We start from the raw sequence: 15,654 nt of genomic DNA, 5'->3' as shown, positions 1-15,654 counted from the left end.
TGGTGCCGGAGTAATGTCCAAGTTTTATGACTTGCCTCGAAGGCACCTATTGATTGGGGTCCTCTCTGGATGATGGAGCTTTTAGTGCATCCTGGGCTGTCCGAGCAGGGCTGGATCCTCAGCCCATGGGGCTCAGCTGTGCTGTGCCATCACGTCCTGGTGCCCCGTCCCCATAGATCTCGGGGGGGACGACAGCAGGCGGGGGCCCCACTGCCCACACGGCTCCTTTAAGAAGCCCACAACCAGCTCCAGGAACACGAGCTCAAGGTCACAGTGGGAAACCTGCGGACTTGGCAGCGAGGAGAGGAGAGCGGGCGGAGGGAAGGAGGAGGGAGGAGGGAAGCAGCCGGGGATAAAACCCAAATTCTGGTGGGGGAGAGAGGATGGAGGGGATCAGGGAGGTGGGGTGCAGGGGGACCCACCCAGGGGTGCCCAACTATGGCACCTCGAGGCCCTGTGCCACATCCCCCAGTGCGGTGCCCTCACACTCTCTGGGAGGTTTGGGGTTACCGAAGGCACTGGGGAGGAGGCAGCTACTACCGGTCTCGGTTTGGAGATGCCCGATTTTAATTTTCATCAGCAGAATTAATCTACGGAGCTCTTCCCCCCCACCTCCCCCCCTCCTTTCCTCTCTAGTTTCGACGGAGAATTTGATCACTTCTCCCAGGAGCTCGGCACCATTAACATTCACTCCTGGCGCGTGTGAGCCGCGCTGCATCGCCAAGCGCATCGCCGGCTGCAGGGCACTGACTGCGACCCCTGAGCAGCCACAGCCCTTGGCCTGGCACCATCCTCACCCCCACTGCAGATGGGGAGGGGCTGCTTTATCTCTGTGCATGCTCTCTTGTAGGAAAATGAAGGGCACAGCGTAGGACCAGGGGGTACTGCCCTTCCCCTGCTTCCAGCCAGTCTTGGGAGCAGACCTGGTGATGTCTGGAGGGTCCTGGGCTCAGGATTTGCTCTGCAGCTGCTGGAACAGCTGGGCTGTCCAACACAATGTGAGCCAGAAAGTGCTCTGGGGGTAGGACCCAAATCTTGCCCCATTTTATGTTGTAAAGGATCTATGTGGACAGCCTGGGCTGCCCCAGAGTTGCATAAAGTTGTGGACTTTTGTTTCTTTTTAATTTAATAAAGGCTAATAAAGAATTAACTCCCCCTTGTTGTTATTATTACTATCACTATCACTATCAGTGTTACAATTACCATTACCATAGCTATTACTATTGCTATTGCTACTATTGATGCTATTTCTATAACTATTGTTGTTCCTATCACTATTATTTCCACTCCTATTCCTACTCCTACTCCCACTCCTATTCCTATTCCCACTCCCATTCCCATTCCTATTCTTTCCTATTCCAATTCCAGTTTCAAACCACTGCCCCTTGCATGACTTGCAGTTTCCCTAACTCCAGCATGGCCCCAGCTGAAATGATGCCCTCTGGCCCCGAGGTGCCCCCTGTGCTGCAGCAGCAGCAGGAGCTCCATCATCCCCTCCATCAGTGTGGGGTTGCATCCTCCCCATGTACAGATGAAGCCCATCTTTCTCCTTTCTGGCTATGGCCCCGTGCATTGAGCCCATCCACACTGATCCTCGAGGGCACAGAGGCATTCACCGAAGCAAGAAGCCGAGAGCTTTCTTTTTAGCCTCGCTTTAACAAGTATTAATTAACAGGAGAGTAAACACTAATGCCAAAATGACACAAACTGCGTTGCTTGAAATGAATGTTTGGGATCTGTCTGCGCTGGGATTTACAGCTGCATGGGTTAATGGGTGCTAAATCATTGCTCCAACTGCAAGGAGAAGCCGAGCTGGCGAGGAGCTGGGCGTGCTGCTCGGCCAGGCATCGGCTGCACGGGCTGCTGGGGCTGTGCAGGGCTGTGCCATGCCATGACCTCCTCGGGTGGGAGGTGTGGACCTGCTCGGTGCTTGGAGCAATGGTGCCCCCACCCAGCGGTTGCTTTAACCATAGAGCGCTGCGAGAGCGACCAGAGAGTCACCCTTGCCTACAGCCAACCTCCAACTTAAGAAGGGCTCAGATCTGCACAGGGAGGCAGGAAGTCAGGGCAGATCCAGGCCAGGTTTTCTTCCTTCTTTCTCCTGTATTGAGCAGGCTGGGGAGATGCTGCCTGCCTACATGCTGCTCCATCAGTCCTGCTCCAGGCTGAGCTGCACAGCCAGCGTGAGCTGGCACTGGGAACTGGGAAACTGCTTCATGTGCACACTGCATCTTCCCTGTGCACACACTGCATCCTCTCACTGCGCACTGCATCCCCCCCAACGTCTTCACTGCACATTAACTGGGGCAGGACCACAGCAACACATGGAGGGCACTGGATCCCCCATTGTCCCCATGCTGGGAGGACTCCCCTTCATCCTGAGTGCTCAGCCCCATTTCAGGAGTGCTGGGAAGGGGAGGGCTGTGGGGGCTGCAGGGCTGGGAGCCCCTGCTCCGGGGGTCGGCTCCCCACGCATCTCCTCGCCGTGCCGTTCTGCAGCGCCTTGCTTCCTATCATAGAATTTTAATTTGGTTAGTTGAGTTCTTTAAACAGTGTGAACTTGCTAAGTGCTTTGCATATTTTATACTCATGAGTAACATTTATCAAACAGAAAGTACAATTAATCAAATAAGGAGCTTTTGTAACCCGGAGCGGTTTCCCTTCGCCCTCATCTCACCCTCTGCTTCCCCTTCTCCCCGTGCCACTGCCCCACACCACAGCCACGGCACGAGGGGCCGTATGGGTACACGTATACACCAATATATTTGCAAGATTACACATACAAATACACAGATATATATATTAGAATTATTTTAGATACGTATATGCATGTAGCTGTATCTAAATTCACGTGTGTGTAGGAGTGGTGTGTATGGGATGGTGTACATGTGTGTATGTATACAGAATGACGGAATCAGGCAATATCCCGAGTTGGAAGGGACCCATAAGGGTCACTGAGTCCAGGGCTTGGCTACATGCACACACGTGTAAGTATATACATGTGTGTATCTGTATATATACATGTTTGTGTATGTACATATATATGCACATCCATAGAGATGTGGTCTAATTAAACTGTACGTATGCATATACATCTACATACGTATTATCCTCATATTATCTTCATATTATACACACAATTTATAAATGCACACTGCATTAGCTAATAACCAGTGTCTGGTTGCCATCACCGATCCTCTAGCATGGTGTAGTATAGGACATAAAGCAAGGAGCATGCAGGATACAGCATACAGTACAGAGCAAATAGTGTACAACATGCAGCTGGTGCTGGGCGCCCGTGGTGCCACCACCCCACATTGGCAGCTCCCGGCAGCACAGGGAGAGCACTGACCTAATTTTTTGTGACGTCCCAAACCCGCTGCGTGCTGGGGGCACGGGGCAGTGCATATGGGGTGCGGGGTACCCCGTGTCCCCCAGATTACCTAGATTATACGGGCCTGAGTGGGGCATGCGTCTCGCTGATTGCCAGGAACGTGTGGAGCTCTGGTCACCTCACCTCCAAATGATAGTGTGAAATTAATTAGAATTAATTAATCAGAAAAGGGTAATGGGGGTGATTAAGCACCTGGGAAAAAAAAAAAAAAAACCCTGAATGTTGCAGCAATGGTGATTGCTTCGAATGGGGGGAGTGAGAGGTGAGTGCTGAGGAATGGGTGATGTGGGGAAGGGGTCTGGGGGGGCTCAGTGCATGGGGATCACATTGTGATTGGGGCTGGGCAGAGGGAAAGGGAAGGGGAAAATAGGGAAAGGGAATGTGAAGGTAAGGGGAAAAAAAGAGAAGTGGAAGGGGAAAAAAGGGTAAGGGGAAGGAGAAAAAGATGGGAAAAGGAAAGGAAAAAGGGTAAGATAAAAGGGAAAAGGGGAAGTGGAAAGGGAAAAAAGGGAAGAGAAAAAGGAAGGGAAAGAGGAAAGGAAATAGGAAAGTGAAAAAAAAAGGAAAAGAAGGGAAAGGGAAGGGAAAGAGAAATGAGAAGTGAAAGGGAAAAGGGGAAAGGGGAAGGGGGAAAGAAAGGGGAGAGGGGAGAGGGAATGGGAAGAGGGAAAGGGGAAAGGGGAATGGGAAAGGGAAAGAAAAAAGGAAAAGAGAGAAGGGAAAAGGAAAGGGAAAAAGGAAAAGGGAAAAGGGAAAAGGGAAAAAGGAAAAGGGAAAAAGGAAAGGCTCGCGGAGCTGCGCAGCCCTCTGCCGGGGCCGCGCCACGCTGCCCTGCTCCCACCCGGCTTCGCACTCGGGGCCGGGAGCCGCGCACGGAGCGGAGCACAGCGCGGAGCGTTTGGGGCACGCGGCGCCGCGCTCCGTCCGCGCGGGGAGAGCCGGGGGCGCCCCGCACGGCGCGGCCTCACGGAACGGCGCGACCACGGCGCCCCCTGGCGGCCGCGCCTGGGAACGGCGCCCCGGGGGGCGGGCGCTGAGGGCGGAGCTTTCCGCTGCCCGCTCCCCCCCCAAGCCACTCCCCCTCTCGCGCCACGTGACACCGCCGTGACGTCACGCCGAGCGCCGCCTCACGGCGCGTGGCCGCGGCCCGAGGTAACCGCGCGGGGACGGCTGCGGGGGTCCGGAGGAGGAGGGGAGCGGTGGGGGAGGGGAGTATACCGGGACCCCCCCACACACACGGGGCCGGGGGGGTCGGGAGCCGCGCTGCGCGGTGGGGCACGGGGCTTTGCCTTAGGCCTTTGTACGTTCACCTTCTCCCCCCCCCCCCACGTCACTCGCAGGGCTCCAAACCTCAGTGCCGCCCTCCGCACGGCCCTCCCGCCCAACAGCCGGGGCTGCTCGGCCCCCCCACCGCCCCCAGAGCCTTCACCTGCGGGTGGGAGCACTGCCATCGCTGTGAGCGCTGGGGACGGACACATAGCAGGTGGCTGCAGCGCGGGTTGGGGGGGGGAACCGAGTCCCGAAGCCCTGAATCACGCGGTGCCACTGCCAACCCCCCCCCCCCACGTGCGACCCCTCTGCCCCCATACACGGGGCTGTGGGGCAGCCCCACTCCCCATCAGCCCCCAAGGGGGGGTTCCCGTGGGGCGGGGGAGGCCCCCACCTGCCTCTCTGTGGGGCTGCAGTGCAGTTCTTTAGGAGTCCCATTGCGTTCTTTGTGCCCTTCAGGTCCCAGCACGGCCACTGAGCTGCGAGGACCCCAAAACCGCCTCTGCTGCCACAGGAAAGGTTTTGTGTCGAATGGGATTTTTGCCATCAAATTCGGGCCCACGCACGCCATATATTTCCTTATTTGTAAAGGTGTTTGAAGTGCTCGAATTTAGCCTTTGGCCACCTTAAATCTCGCTTCTAATCCCCGGCGCGGTTAATCACATCCACAGTGGTTTGAATTATGGGATGTCTGGTGGGGGGGGATTTATAGCTTGTATTGCTGATTATACGTTGACTTTATTATATGGCACATATATCTCACTTGTGGTCACGGCTGAGATTTACGGTCCTCAGGTAGGTGCTTAGGAGAACTTTTAGCAACTCCAGATGTAATTGGAGGTGACTGATGGCGCTGTCACCGCAGATAAACATGTCATCTGTAAAACATTAATGCTCCTACGTTGGAGAGAGGTGGGAGAAAAGGTGAAAAGGCTCAAAGGAAAAAATGGGGGATTGCTTTGCAAGATTGAGGCATCCCTGCCTGCATGACTCTGAAAACACTTTGGCCCTTGCTCCTTTTTCTGCTCTGCAGGAGGATTTTAGGGTTTGAAATAGCTCTGACAGGACGTGGTAAAAGAGTGACAGCCCCAAGTCAGGGTACTGACAGAGCTGATCTTCATGACTGTGGCACTGACTGGGGGAGGGGGAGGTGGTGATGCTGTATCCCTGGGGGACTCACTAAGAGCTCTGCCTGGTGGGGGGCTTTGTGCTGGGGGCTGCTCTGTGCCTGACCTATGATTTCTCCCCCCTCTGAGGAGCAGGGAGCCCCACGAGGGCGTGTCCCCCAGCCAGCATGACGAGCGAAGTGGTGGAGAATGAGTTTGAGTTTTACTCCAAGGCAGAGAAGTACTGGAAGGACGTGCCTGCCACAGTGGACGGCATGCTGGGGGGCTACGGCCACATCTCCAGCATCGACATCAACAGCTCCAGGAAATTCCTGCAGCGGTTCCTGCGGGTAGGTGGCGTGGGTTGGTGTGCTTCCCACGGCCTTGACCCCTTCCCTGAGCGGCTCTGTGGGCTCCCACGTGGTCGCCCCATTTCTCTGAGCTCAGCCCCTCCCCCCTGTCACTCCAGGATGGCCCCAACCGAACGGGAACGACCCGTGCCCTGGACTGCGGGGCCGGCATCGGCCGCATCACCAAGCGGCTGCTGCTGCCCCTCTTCAAAACGGTGGACATGGTGGATGTGACCGAGGACTTCCTCACCAAGGCCAAGAGCTACCTGGGGGAGGAGGGCAGGCGGGTGCGCAACTACTTCTGCTGTGGCCTCCAGGACTTCAGCCCCGAGCCCAATTCCTACGATGTCATCTGGATCCAGTGGGTCATTGGTGAGGGTTGCTTGGCTTTGCGGGGTCTCGCTTGCCTGTCCCAGGTACCCCACATGCACAAGGAGGGGCTTGAGGAGAGCTGGGGCTGCTGTAGATGTGAGCTTGGCTGGGTAGGAGGCCTGACCCACAGAGGCGCAGTGGGAGGGCATTACACTGTGCTGTCTTTTCCCCTCAAGCTGTGAGGCCAGGGCAGAGAGGTGTGGCTTGGACTGAGCCCACAGACTGCGAGTTGAACATCCCCAAGCTTTCCATATTTGCCTGGATCAGGACGGATCCCAACTTCACCCTCCCCTCCCCCCAAACATCTCTGTGCCTGGTGGCCCCGCACCCACTAACACCTGCTTTGCCCCCCAGGACACCTCACTGACAACCACCTCTCTGACTTCCTGAGGCGGTGCCGCGCCGGCCTGCGGCCCAATGGCATCGTGGTCATCAAGGACAACATGGCTCAGGAGGGCGTCATCATGGACGATGTGGACAGCAGCGTCTGCCGGGACCTGGACGTGGTCCGTAAGATCATCCGCCGCGCTGGGCTGCACCTCCTGGCCGAGGAGCGCCAGGAGAACTTCCCCGATGAGATTTACCACGTCTACACCTTCGCCATGAGATGAAGGTGCCTGGTGGTGGGAGGAGGTCTTTCCAGGACCGGGACAGTGGTTCCTGCCGGGTCCAGGAGGGGTGAGGACTGTGCCTTCACCTGCGCGTGGCACTGAGGGCGTTGTGACTCCATCTGTCTAGGGCTGCTGGTGAGGACGGGGCTTCGTCTTCCAACTTGCTGCTGTTTGTGAAAAGAGGTGTTTGCCAAATACATTTTCCTGCTGTTGGACTTACGCACGCGGGCTCTGTCGGGTGCAGTGTGTTGGCTGATGCTGCACACAGCAGCATGTAGATGCCTGACTGCTGGGAGCAGGAGAGTCCCCTCCGCCCCCCTGCAGATGTGCTCCTTGGGCACCTGTAGGTTGCTCCCTGCTTATGAGCAGGGAGTGCATCTCTGGTGGGCTGGATTCCCTTCCTTGCTTGGCTATTTGCCCCGTTCCCACTCGTGAACTCGCTGTGGCTTACACAAGTGGGGGCTGAAATCAGCACAGAGTTGGGTATGGCAAACAGGAGAAATGCCTGCTGTTGCCTTGTAGTAGGCTGTAGGGCTCTGAGAAGGGCCTCCTATAAATTCATGAGCAGCAAAACAGGTGGCAGGCATAATCCTGGGTCTCCCACCTCCTGCTTAAATGCTGCAGCTGCCCCCTAGCTTTTAACACCCAAGCTCCTCTTCTGCCACACTCAGAGCATTTCTGCCTAAGTCCAGCCACTGGCTTGTGCCCACCCAACACACCACAGCTCCACTAACACTGGCCCAACTGCTGACCCAGGGCTGAGCCCACAGAGACCCTGCCTCCCATCCCTTGTGATTCCTCCGCAGCCAGCTGGAGCCCTCTCTTCCACCCTGACTCTCCTGCAGAAGAAACAAGCACCTTGTTGCTACTTAAAAGGCCTTGTTTAATTGTTCATTTTCCATTCCAGACAGCAGGGAAGAATTTAATCACATTATTTTATTTTTCAAAACATCAATTCATCAAGATGCACAGCTGCAGTTCCACATAGTGGGAAAGGGTGAAAAACAGATGCTGCCAGGAAGGGCAGTGTGGAGAGACAACTCTTCTGCAACCAAGTGCCTGTGGATCCCAGGTCCACTTGCTATAAATACATGCTCAGAGTACAGTTTTTCCTCTTCTGCGTCTGTTCCCCATAACAAAAACAACAAAAACGTGGGGGGAGGGCTCAGCTTTACAGTGCTTTCTGCACCTCACAAGGAAGCAGATGCCTCTGAGGGGGAGCCAGATGGCTGTGACAGGCTGGGACCTTCCTGCACAGCCCCAAAAGTTGGGGCTTCCAGTAGCAGCTTGGCAAGCCAACTCCCACTGCAGCCCTGCTGCAATTTCTTGTCCCTGGGAAAGAGGCACTGGAAATCAAAGTTCAGCATGCAACCACCAAAGGAAAGAGAAGCACGTAAAAGGAACGAGGAGACAGCTGCCTCATCCTTGTACAAGGACACACCATGAAGCCAAGGAACAGCCACCTGACTGCTCATTTTGGAGTCCAGCATTGCAGAGGCACCCTTTGTGGACGGTGGTGCTCCGTGCTCAGTGGATTCAGCACTCTTGGCAAAAGCTCTGAGGGCACTGAGCAGCCAGGCTGCTGCTGCCAACCCCACTTCTGCTCATTCCCTCCAAGTTCCTGATGAGTGAGGAAGACACCCACGTCTAGGGAGAGACGCAGGACTCCGGCTGCTTCCATGACAGAACAGGAGGCATGAAACCAGGGCATGGATGCCAGCACTCCCCTGCACGCTGCTTAGTTCCTGGGACAGGCAACATCTCTCAGCATCCTGAGGCATCTCACCATACTGCCACTCACTCACCCACCCTGCAGCCAGAGTGGAGACACGTAACGACACCATCCTCCTGGTCTCACCCCTTTTCTTACAAATCCACATCCTTTCACCTTGCAAAAGTGAATCCACCTTTCAAACCACCCTTCTCCCACAGTGTCCAGCTCCCTAGTACCGAGGAGCCCTCTTCACCCCCAGACTCTGCCCACCTCCCTGCAACACATTTTAAAGCCACGAGACCTCCACAGATGTGCATGCAGCATTGTGTACAAAAAAGCACACCCCTGAAAAGTCAGCAGAGACACCACGGGCAGAACTGGTCAAAGCACAGTGGCACAGGGACAGGAGTACCTCTCACTGCAGAGAGAACTGGCTCTCAGCAGTGATTTGCTGGCTGGCTGGAGGCACAGTGACTGCAGGATGGGGAGATGGAGAGTCATCAGTCAGGCTGAGGTCCTCGTGCCCAGCAGCAGTGTGGTCAATGAGAAGATACCACTTGAGCCTGTCTGGAAGAGGTAGAGCCTTGATTTTTACATCTATTGGCCAAGGCCTAAGGCGCTGCCGGATGAACACCCTGCAGAGATGTTTCAGTGCCTGTGGGGTGTGCTCCAGCTGCTTCACGGAGCTGAACAGAATCCTGATCTTTTCCTCGTGGTACCTGCAGCTGTTGACATCGACCTCAAAGTCGCTGGGCAGCTGGATGGTTTGTGAACTGGCCATCATGAGCTCCAGCAGAGTCTGACCCATTTGGATGACCTCTGTAGAGATGCTGCTATCTTTGAGGACACTGACATGAGAGCAGAGGCAATCAAAGACAGTCTGGAAGCCCGACCAGCACGAGGGACCATGGAGGGAGCAGTTGTAGGCAGCACCTGACTCCAGCAGGAAACGCAGCAGCGGGAAGTGGCACGTGAAGTTCTGGAGGCAGCGGTAGGTGAAGGACTCGAGGGACGGGCACTCGCTGGGGTTGGCACCATGGGCCATGAGCAGCTGCATAACACGAATGCAGAAACGGTTCTGCACCTCTTCCTCCTCTGTGCTGTTGAAGTCCATGTCATCCAGCAGGAAGATGGTGTAGGTGAAGACAGTGTCACCACCTTCAGTGGTAACCCTGGCATCTGCACCTGGAGGAAGGAACACAACGTAACTCTCACTGCAAAGAAAGGCAGGACACAATTGGGATGGATTCATGAGAGACACCAAGGCAGGGGAGGGGGTGTAGATCCCTCAGTACCATCAGGAGGTATGAAAGCAGTACTTAAATGCATCATGCACCCATCGCACAACCCATGCTGACAGTAAGAATGAGACCACAGCCACAGTGCTTCTTCCTAGTGGAAAAGTATTTAAAATCAGACTGCCCCTGGACAGAGCACTCTTCTGGACTTTCCACTTGCTCAGCACAAAGGAGTTGGGAGGGCAGCACCTGGTGCTGTACAAAGAATCAGCGAGCACCAGGCCTAGAGGGGTTCTGAGCAGAGAGGGGAGCAGGCTGCCCTCACCTCCTTCCAGCAGGAGACGGATGCTCTCTGTGTTGTGGATCTGGAGGACATCACTGCTGCAATGACAGTGCAACAAGGCGTGCAACAATGCTGTCTTCCCTGCAGTAGGAAAGAAACAACCAGATGAGGTAGTACTCCACCTGGAAACACGCACTCTAGCAGGAAGGAATCCATCCCACCAACCCAATGGCTAAACACAGGGGAGACAGCCCTGATGGCAGGCTCCCAGCATCAATGTGATGGAGCACAGCTGTGGGGGCAGGGTGACAGACCAGGTGTGCAAGCTGGGGGTGCCCCAGAGGGCACACGGGCCATGGCAGAGTGGTTTTTAGAGCTCATGGCCCCCCATATCTTCCATGGGCTGTACAGAGCTGATTATAGCCTCCTGCTGCATCTAATGCAGACAAGATACTATGAGACAACACAGAGGACTAAGGAGGTTCTGCAGCCTGCACTCGTTTCCAAACTAGGCAGAATTTGCAGCAGCAAGGTGAAGGGACTCAGATCCCATGCCCTGCTCCAGCCCACCTGCTGGAAGCACCCCACAAACCGTTTTTGTCAGCTGCATTGACATTGGCTCCAAGCTGAAGCAGCCGCTGGAGGCACGGCAGCCGCTCGGGCTCCTCGCTGGCCAGATCCAGGGGACTGCTCTTGTGGATCTGTACAGGGCAAGAGGAAAATCCACACGTATTAAGGACTGTTTGTGAGTACCTCTGGAGAACCACAGATGGGGCTTCATCACGGCCAACATCAGAGCACCCTGTTCCCAAAAGCAAGACTGACAGCCCCCTCCCCAGTGTCAGTATGTCCACAGGGAGACACTGATCTACCCCAGCCTCCTCCCACTACACACTCCACAGCAGAAGCAGGTCTGAGCTTTTGCCACAGCACTGGAGCAGTGCAGGCAGCAGCTCGGGAGGCCACCAATGGCAGGTGGCACGCAGGAGGCCCTGGAAGGGGGCACAGGGAGGGCTGACCCCACACGCTGGTCCTTTGCAGCCCCAAGGGAGCTGGACCACGTCCACGTTCAAGCAGTCAATTCTGTACCCGGTCTCTGCGGTTGATGTCGGCCCCGTGGTGTGCCAGGAGCTCCACCATGTCAGGCTGGTTGCGAAGCACTGCGATGTGCAGCGGGGTGTAGTAGGTGACTGGGTCTGTGGACAAAAACACACAGCCAGGACTGAGGGTCTTCCCAGACAAAAACAGTCATTACGGATGCCCCAGGCCCTGCATCTGCAATGGCTTTGCCTCTGTCAAAAGCCCTCAAAGGTGCCAGCTGGCTCCCACACCCTGGCCATCCCCAAGTCGGTTCATGTGGTTGGGTTTAGACAAGGCACATCTAATCTATCAAACCCAAAGCTAGCAGCACCCCTCCCTTTCTGTCCCAGCTATCTCTGCCTTGCAGGGCCAGCTTCTCACCACCCGGCCCCTCCCAGCAACCCCACGGAGCACAGCCAAGCACAGCGCCCTTCCCACAGCCATACCTTCAAAGCTGAGGTCAGCACCAAACTCCAGGAGTACTTCTGCAGCCTCGACAAGCCCCAGCTCAGTAACTTTCAGCAGCGTATAGCTCACACCTTCCTGGTAGAATGGGGAGTGGGCTTCTCTCTCCAGGACTCGTCTCATTGCTGAAAGCTGGCTCCCGTTGTTGCCCAGGCAGGCATGGCTGGAAATGAATGAAAATAACCAGTTACTCACTTGGGCAATACACACGTCCTGTGAGCTTGCAAGGGTCAAAGTAAGGAGGGAGAAAAAGCCCTGGTTTCTCCTCTTGTCTTTCAAACTGTTGTCTACAGGGTTACGCAGCAGCACTGGAATACAGCTGAACCCCTGCTCAGTTTCTGTTGCTGCAGGTCAGTTTCTGCCACATGTTTGCTCTGCTCCATCCCCACGTCCCCGAAAGGCAGAAAGAGAACAGCCCTCGGAAAAAGGTGGCACTGAGACAGAGTTTGCTCCCAGTGCCAACGCTGCTGAGCTCCAGCCACCTCCAAGCAGGCCTCTACCTGCCTGCAGCCCGTTCGGTTACCTCTCACGCGTGTCCTGCTTTCCTGCGTCCTGCAGCGCCAGCAGCGCCAAGATCTCATCCACCAAGGGCTGGTACTCGAGGGTGATCCTGCGGAAGCCGTGCAAGAAAGGCATCTCGCAGCTCTGCGCTGTGCACGAAGGGCCCTTCCGCATGGCAGTGACGCCCGCCCCCAGCCAGGAACCCGCAGCAGCCCCAGGCCTGGTGTCCTCCTCCCCCTCCGCAAACAAACACGGATTTAAAATAGTTCTGCTCTTTAAAACAAACCCATCCCTTTCCCCGCTCCCACAGGGACCGAGCGCGGCACCGCCGCCCTCACGGCCCGGCCCCGACGCCGGAAGCGGAAATCGCCATCACTCGGTGGGCGGGGCCTCGGGTTTTCGGGGCGTGGTCTATCAGGGGGCGGGGCCACGGTGCGCGCGGCCGCCAGGGGGCAGCTGGAGAACGGGCGCGGCGCGGGGGCGCGCGCAGCAGGTGCTGGAGGGAGGGAGGCATGCCGCAGTGGTTGCGCGCATGCCCCGCAGCCCCATTTACCCCCATCGCCCGCCACAGAGCACCCAAAGGTGCAGGTGTCCCCAGGGCACCCCGTGCTGCAGCCACAGAGCTATGGGTGCCCCCCGTGCACCGCACCCACTGGCTGTCAGCTCTGTGGGGTTGGGGTTTCAGGGACTGTCGGTGCCATGCTCACCCCCGAGGTGTTGCTCCCATGGCACCACGTAGGGCACTGGGCAGGTCCAGCCCACACCAGGCACTGCTATGGGAGAAGTCATTCAGCACAGTGAAAGGAGGCAGTGCTGTGAGTGGGTGCCCCTGCTGCGTCCCTAATGTGACCCTGCTGTGGCCCTGCCATGTCCCTATCAAGTCCCCGCTATAGCTCGGCTGTGGCCCATACCGTGTCCCTGTTGTGTCCCTACCATATTCCTTATTGTGTCTCTGATGTGTCCCTATTGGTGTCCCTGCTACGTCCCTTGTTATGTCTTTGATGTGTCCCCGTTTGTTTTCCCATTGCTATGTCTCTTATTGAGTCTCTGATGTGTCCCTGTTTCTCTCCCTGCTATATCCCTGCTGTGGCCCTGTAGTGTCCCAGCCATGTCCTCATAGCATACCCACCATATCCCCTCTGTGTCCTCACCACATCCATTCCAGATCCCTATTGCGTCCTATTATCTCCCCCACAGCCCCGCAGTGCCCCCTCCATGGCAGTGCCACAACCCCCGCTCCCCCCCGGCGGTGACCCCCACCCCCACCCCCCCGGTGCCACCGTTCGGTGCCGGTGCCGCACACCGTGCCGGCTGTGCCCTGGCTGGCAGCGCCCGGCGGGACGGCGGGGAGGAATGTGAGCTGCCATCCATCAGGGAGACAGAGCAGCGGCGAGCTGAAGAAAGAGGGGCATTTTAGGAGGAAAGCCAGGGAAATTTGATCATTAAGAAATCCTCCTGGCTGTCTGGGGGAATTTAATTAAATTGCTGGAAAGGGCTGTAAGCACATCTGGATCCAATATGTGCAGCTTTGATTTTTTTTTTCTTTCTTTCTTTCTTTTTTTTTTTTCTTTTTTTGTAGTTCACTCTTTTCCCATCTCGCTGCTGAAGGGGGGGGGGGGGAATAAAAGGGAAATAGCAGAGCCACGGAGTATTGGTTCATCTGGGACTGGGATTGCTGGCAGGGAAAGAAAGAGAGAGGGAGAAGGAACGAGTGAAAGAAGGAGATGGAAAGTGGGGAAGGAAGGGTTTGAGGGAGAAACCTTCCCATGGGGCTGGGGGTGTACAGTGCTACCAAAGGCACAGCAGCCCCTGCCCCTGGGATGCCCCCACGGCGTGACACCGCTGCTGTGGGAGGACACAACGGAGCATCACCCCACGTCGCCTCGATCCACTGCGTTCATTCATTTCTAAGGTGGGAAAAACGAAGAGGGAAACATTCAGGCCAAGGAGAGCAGGCTGCATCCCAGTGGGGTCGGTGCTGCTGTGCCCCACGGTGTGGGCTCGGAGCCCACACTCCGGGGTTAGGTGCAGTGGACGTGTTTGGCTCTGTTTCCACCCAACGCGCTCCGCTGCGCCGGGATCACCTTTTGCCAGCACCAGTTTTAATCACTTAAAAAGCATTTTTCAACCCCCCCCCCAAAAAAAAAAGACTAAAGAATAAGAAGTTAAATCCTACAGCTACAAAGGAAATTGCATTAATACAGATCGCTTTATTTTAAAAAGGAAAAAAAAACCCTAAAAACAAACAAACAACAAAAAAAGCCAAACCTTGACCCCTACTTCAAAAAAAGAAGCCATTAGGAGCTCTGCTCTCCCTCTGAAGGGCCGACAGGGGTACGGCTGAAGGCTCAATGCCTCACTGTTCCTGCTGGGCTCGTGGAAATGCGCGAGGAGCAGCAGGGAGCTGCCGGCACCCCGCGGGAAGGTGTGTAAATCTTTGCGTGTCTAAAGAAACTTTACCGGACCGCGAGGATTGGGGGAAAGAAAACGCTCGCCCTCTTTTTTTTTCCTTTTTTTTTTTTCCCCACTTTCCTTTGGAACTCTGATCTCCTTTGATGGTTAATCGTAATCATAATCATAATCATAAATAAAAAGGTCGTATTTCACCCAAAAAAATATCGGCTGTCAGAGGGCCCGAGGAAGTGTGAACCCGAGGGGGGTTTGCTGACGATTATTCCCTCCGTTTAATTATTTAATGCTGCGGATGGAATGAAAGATGTCGGCCCTGGACAAGCAGGCGGGGCAGGAGGGGGGGTCTGACTGTGGGGCTGCCCCCAGCAGGACCCACTGTCACATTGGTGGTGGAAAAGAGTGCTTTGAGGGGCACCTCCAGCCACAGGGCCACGTTGTCCCTCCAACGGCCTCACCTCCGTACTGGGAAGAGGTGGTTATACTGGGAGAAAAGTGGGATGAGGGGATGTATGGCCAAGGGGGGCTGTGCACGGAGCAGCACGCGGGAGCACTGAGCCGGGCAGCAGAGCGGGGACACCATCCCCGCGGTCACGCAGCCATGGGGATGCCGGGGATGGCTGCAGCCTGCAACGCTACCCCGGGGCCAAATACTGAGGCCAATAGGGCCGATAAACCTCAATAGAGGGAGGGTAGGAGGGGGGAGGCTCACCCTGGGAGTCCCCCTTCCCCCCCTCCCCCCCACGAGGACTCGCAGTCTGCCAAAATCTGCCTTCAGCCTCAATGAGCGGAGCTCCGGGAAAGCCGCTGCCCCTTCAGGAAGATCAGACTCGGCAGCTCCGGATCGCGTCGAAACGCGCAC

The 15,654-nt window shown here is 56.1% G+C and overlaps 2 protein-coding genes across 2 annotated transcripts; one reads left to right on the top strand and one right to left on the bottom strand.

Moving 5' to 3' along the window:
• Window positions 1-5,219: 5,219 nt before the first annotated feature.
• NTMT1 (N-terminal Xaa-Pro-Lys N-methyltransferase 1) lies at window positions 5,220-7,322 on the top strand. The gene is made up of 4 exons (XM_065737516.1): window positions 5,220-5,254; window positions 5,926-6,119; window positions 6,239-6,491; window positions 6,846-7,322. The coding sequence occupies exons 2-4, from the start codon at window positions 5,958-5,960 to the stop codon at window positions 7,100-7,102; spliced, it is 672 nt and encodes a 223-aa protein (XP_065593588.1). The 5' UTR covers window positions 5,220-5,254; window positions 5,926-5,957; the 3' UTR covers window positions 7,103-7,322.
• Window positions 7,323-9,053: 1,731 nt separating this feature from the next.
• Window positions 9,054-12,557, bottom strand: ASB6 (ankyrin repeat and SOCS box containing 6). Its single transcript, XM_065737515.1, has 6 exons — window positions 12,406-12,557; window positions 11,864-12,045; window positions 11,427-11,533; window positions 10,930-11,038; window positions 10,380-10,478; window positions 9,054-10,001 (listed from the first exon to the last, which is right to left on the bottom strand). Exons 1-6 carry the CDS (start codon window positions 12,555-12,557, stop codon window positions 9,232-9,234), a joined length of 1,419 nt encoding a protein of 472 aa, XP_065593587.1. The 3' UTR covers window positions 9,054-9,231.
• Between the last annotated feature and the right edge of the window lie 3,097 nt (window positions 12,558-15,654).

Source organism: Cyrtonyx montezumae, unplaced genomic scaffold, assembly GCF_038088225.1.
Source record: "Cyrtonyx montezumae isolate F1298 unplaced genomic scaffold, pur_monq_1.0 scaffold_20, whole genome shotgun sequence".
Taxonomy (NCBI): domain Eukaryota; kingdom Metazoa; phylum Chordata; class Aves; order Galliformes; family Odontophoridae; genus Cyrtonyx; species Cyrtonyx montezumae.
Note: the sequence above shows the minus strand (reverse complement) of the source record. Positions and strands in the feature narration are given on the sequence as shown.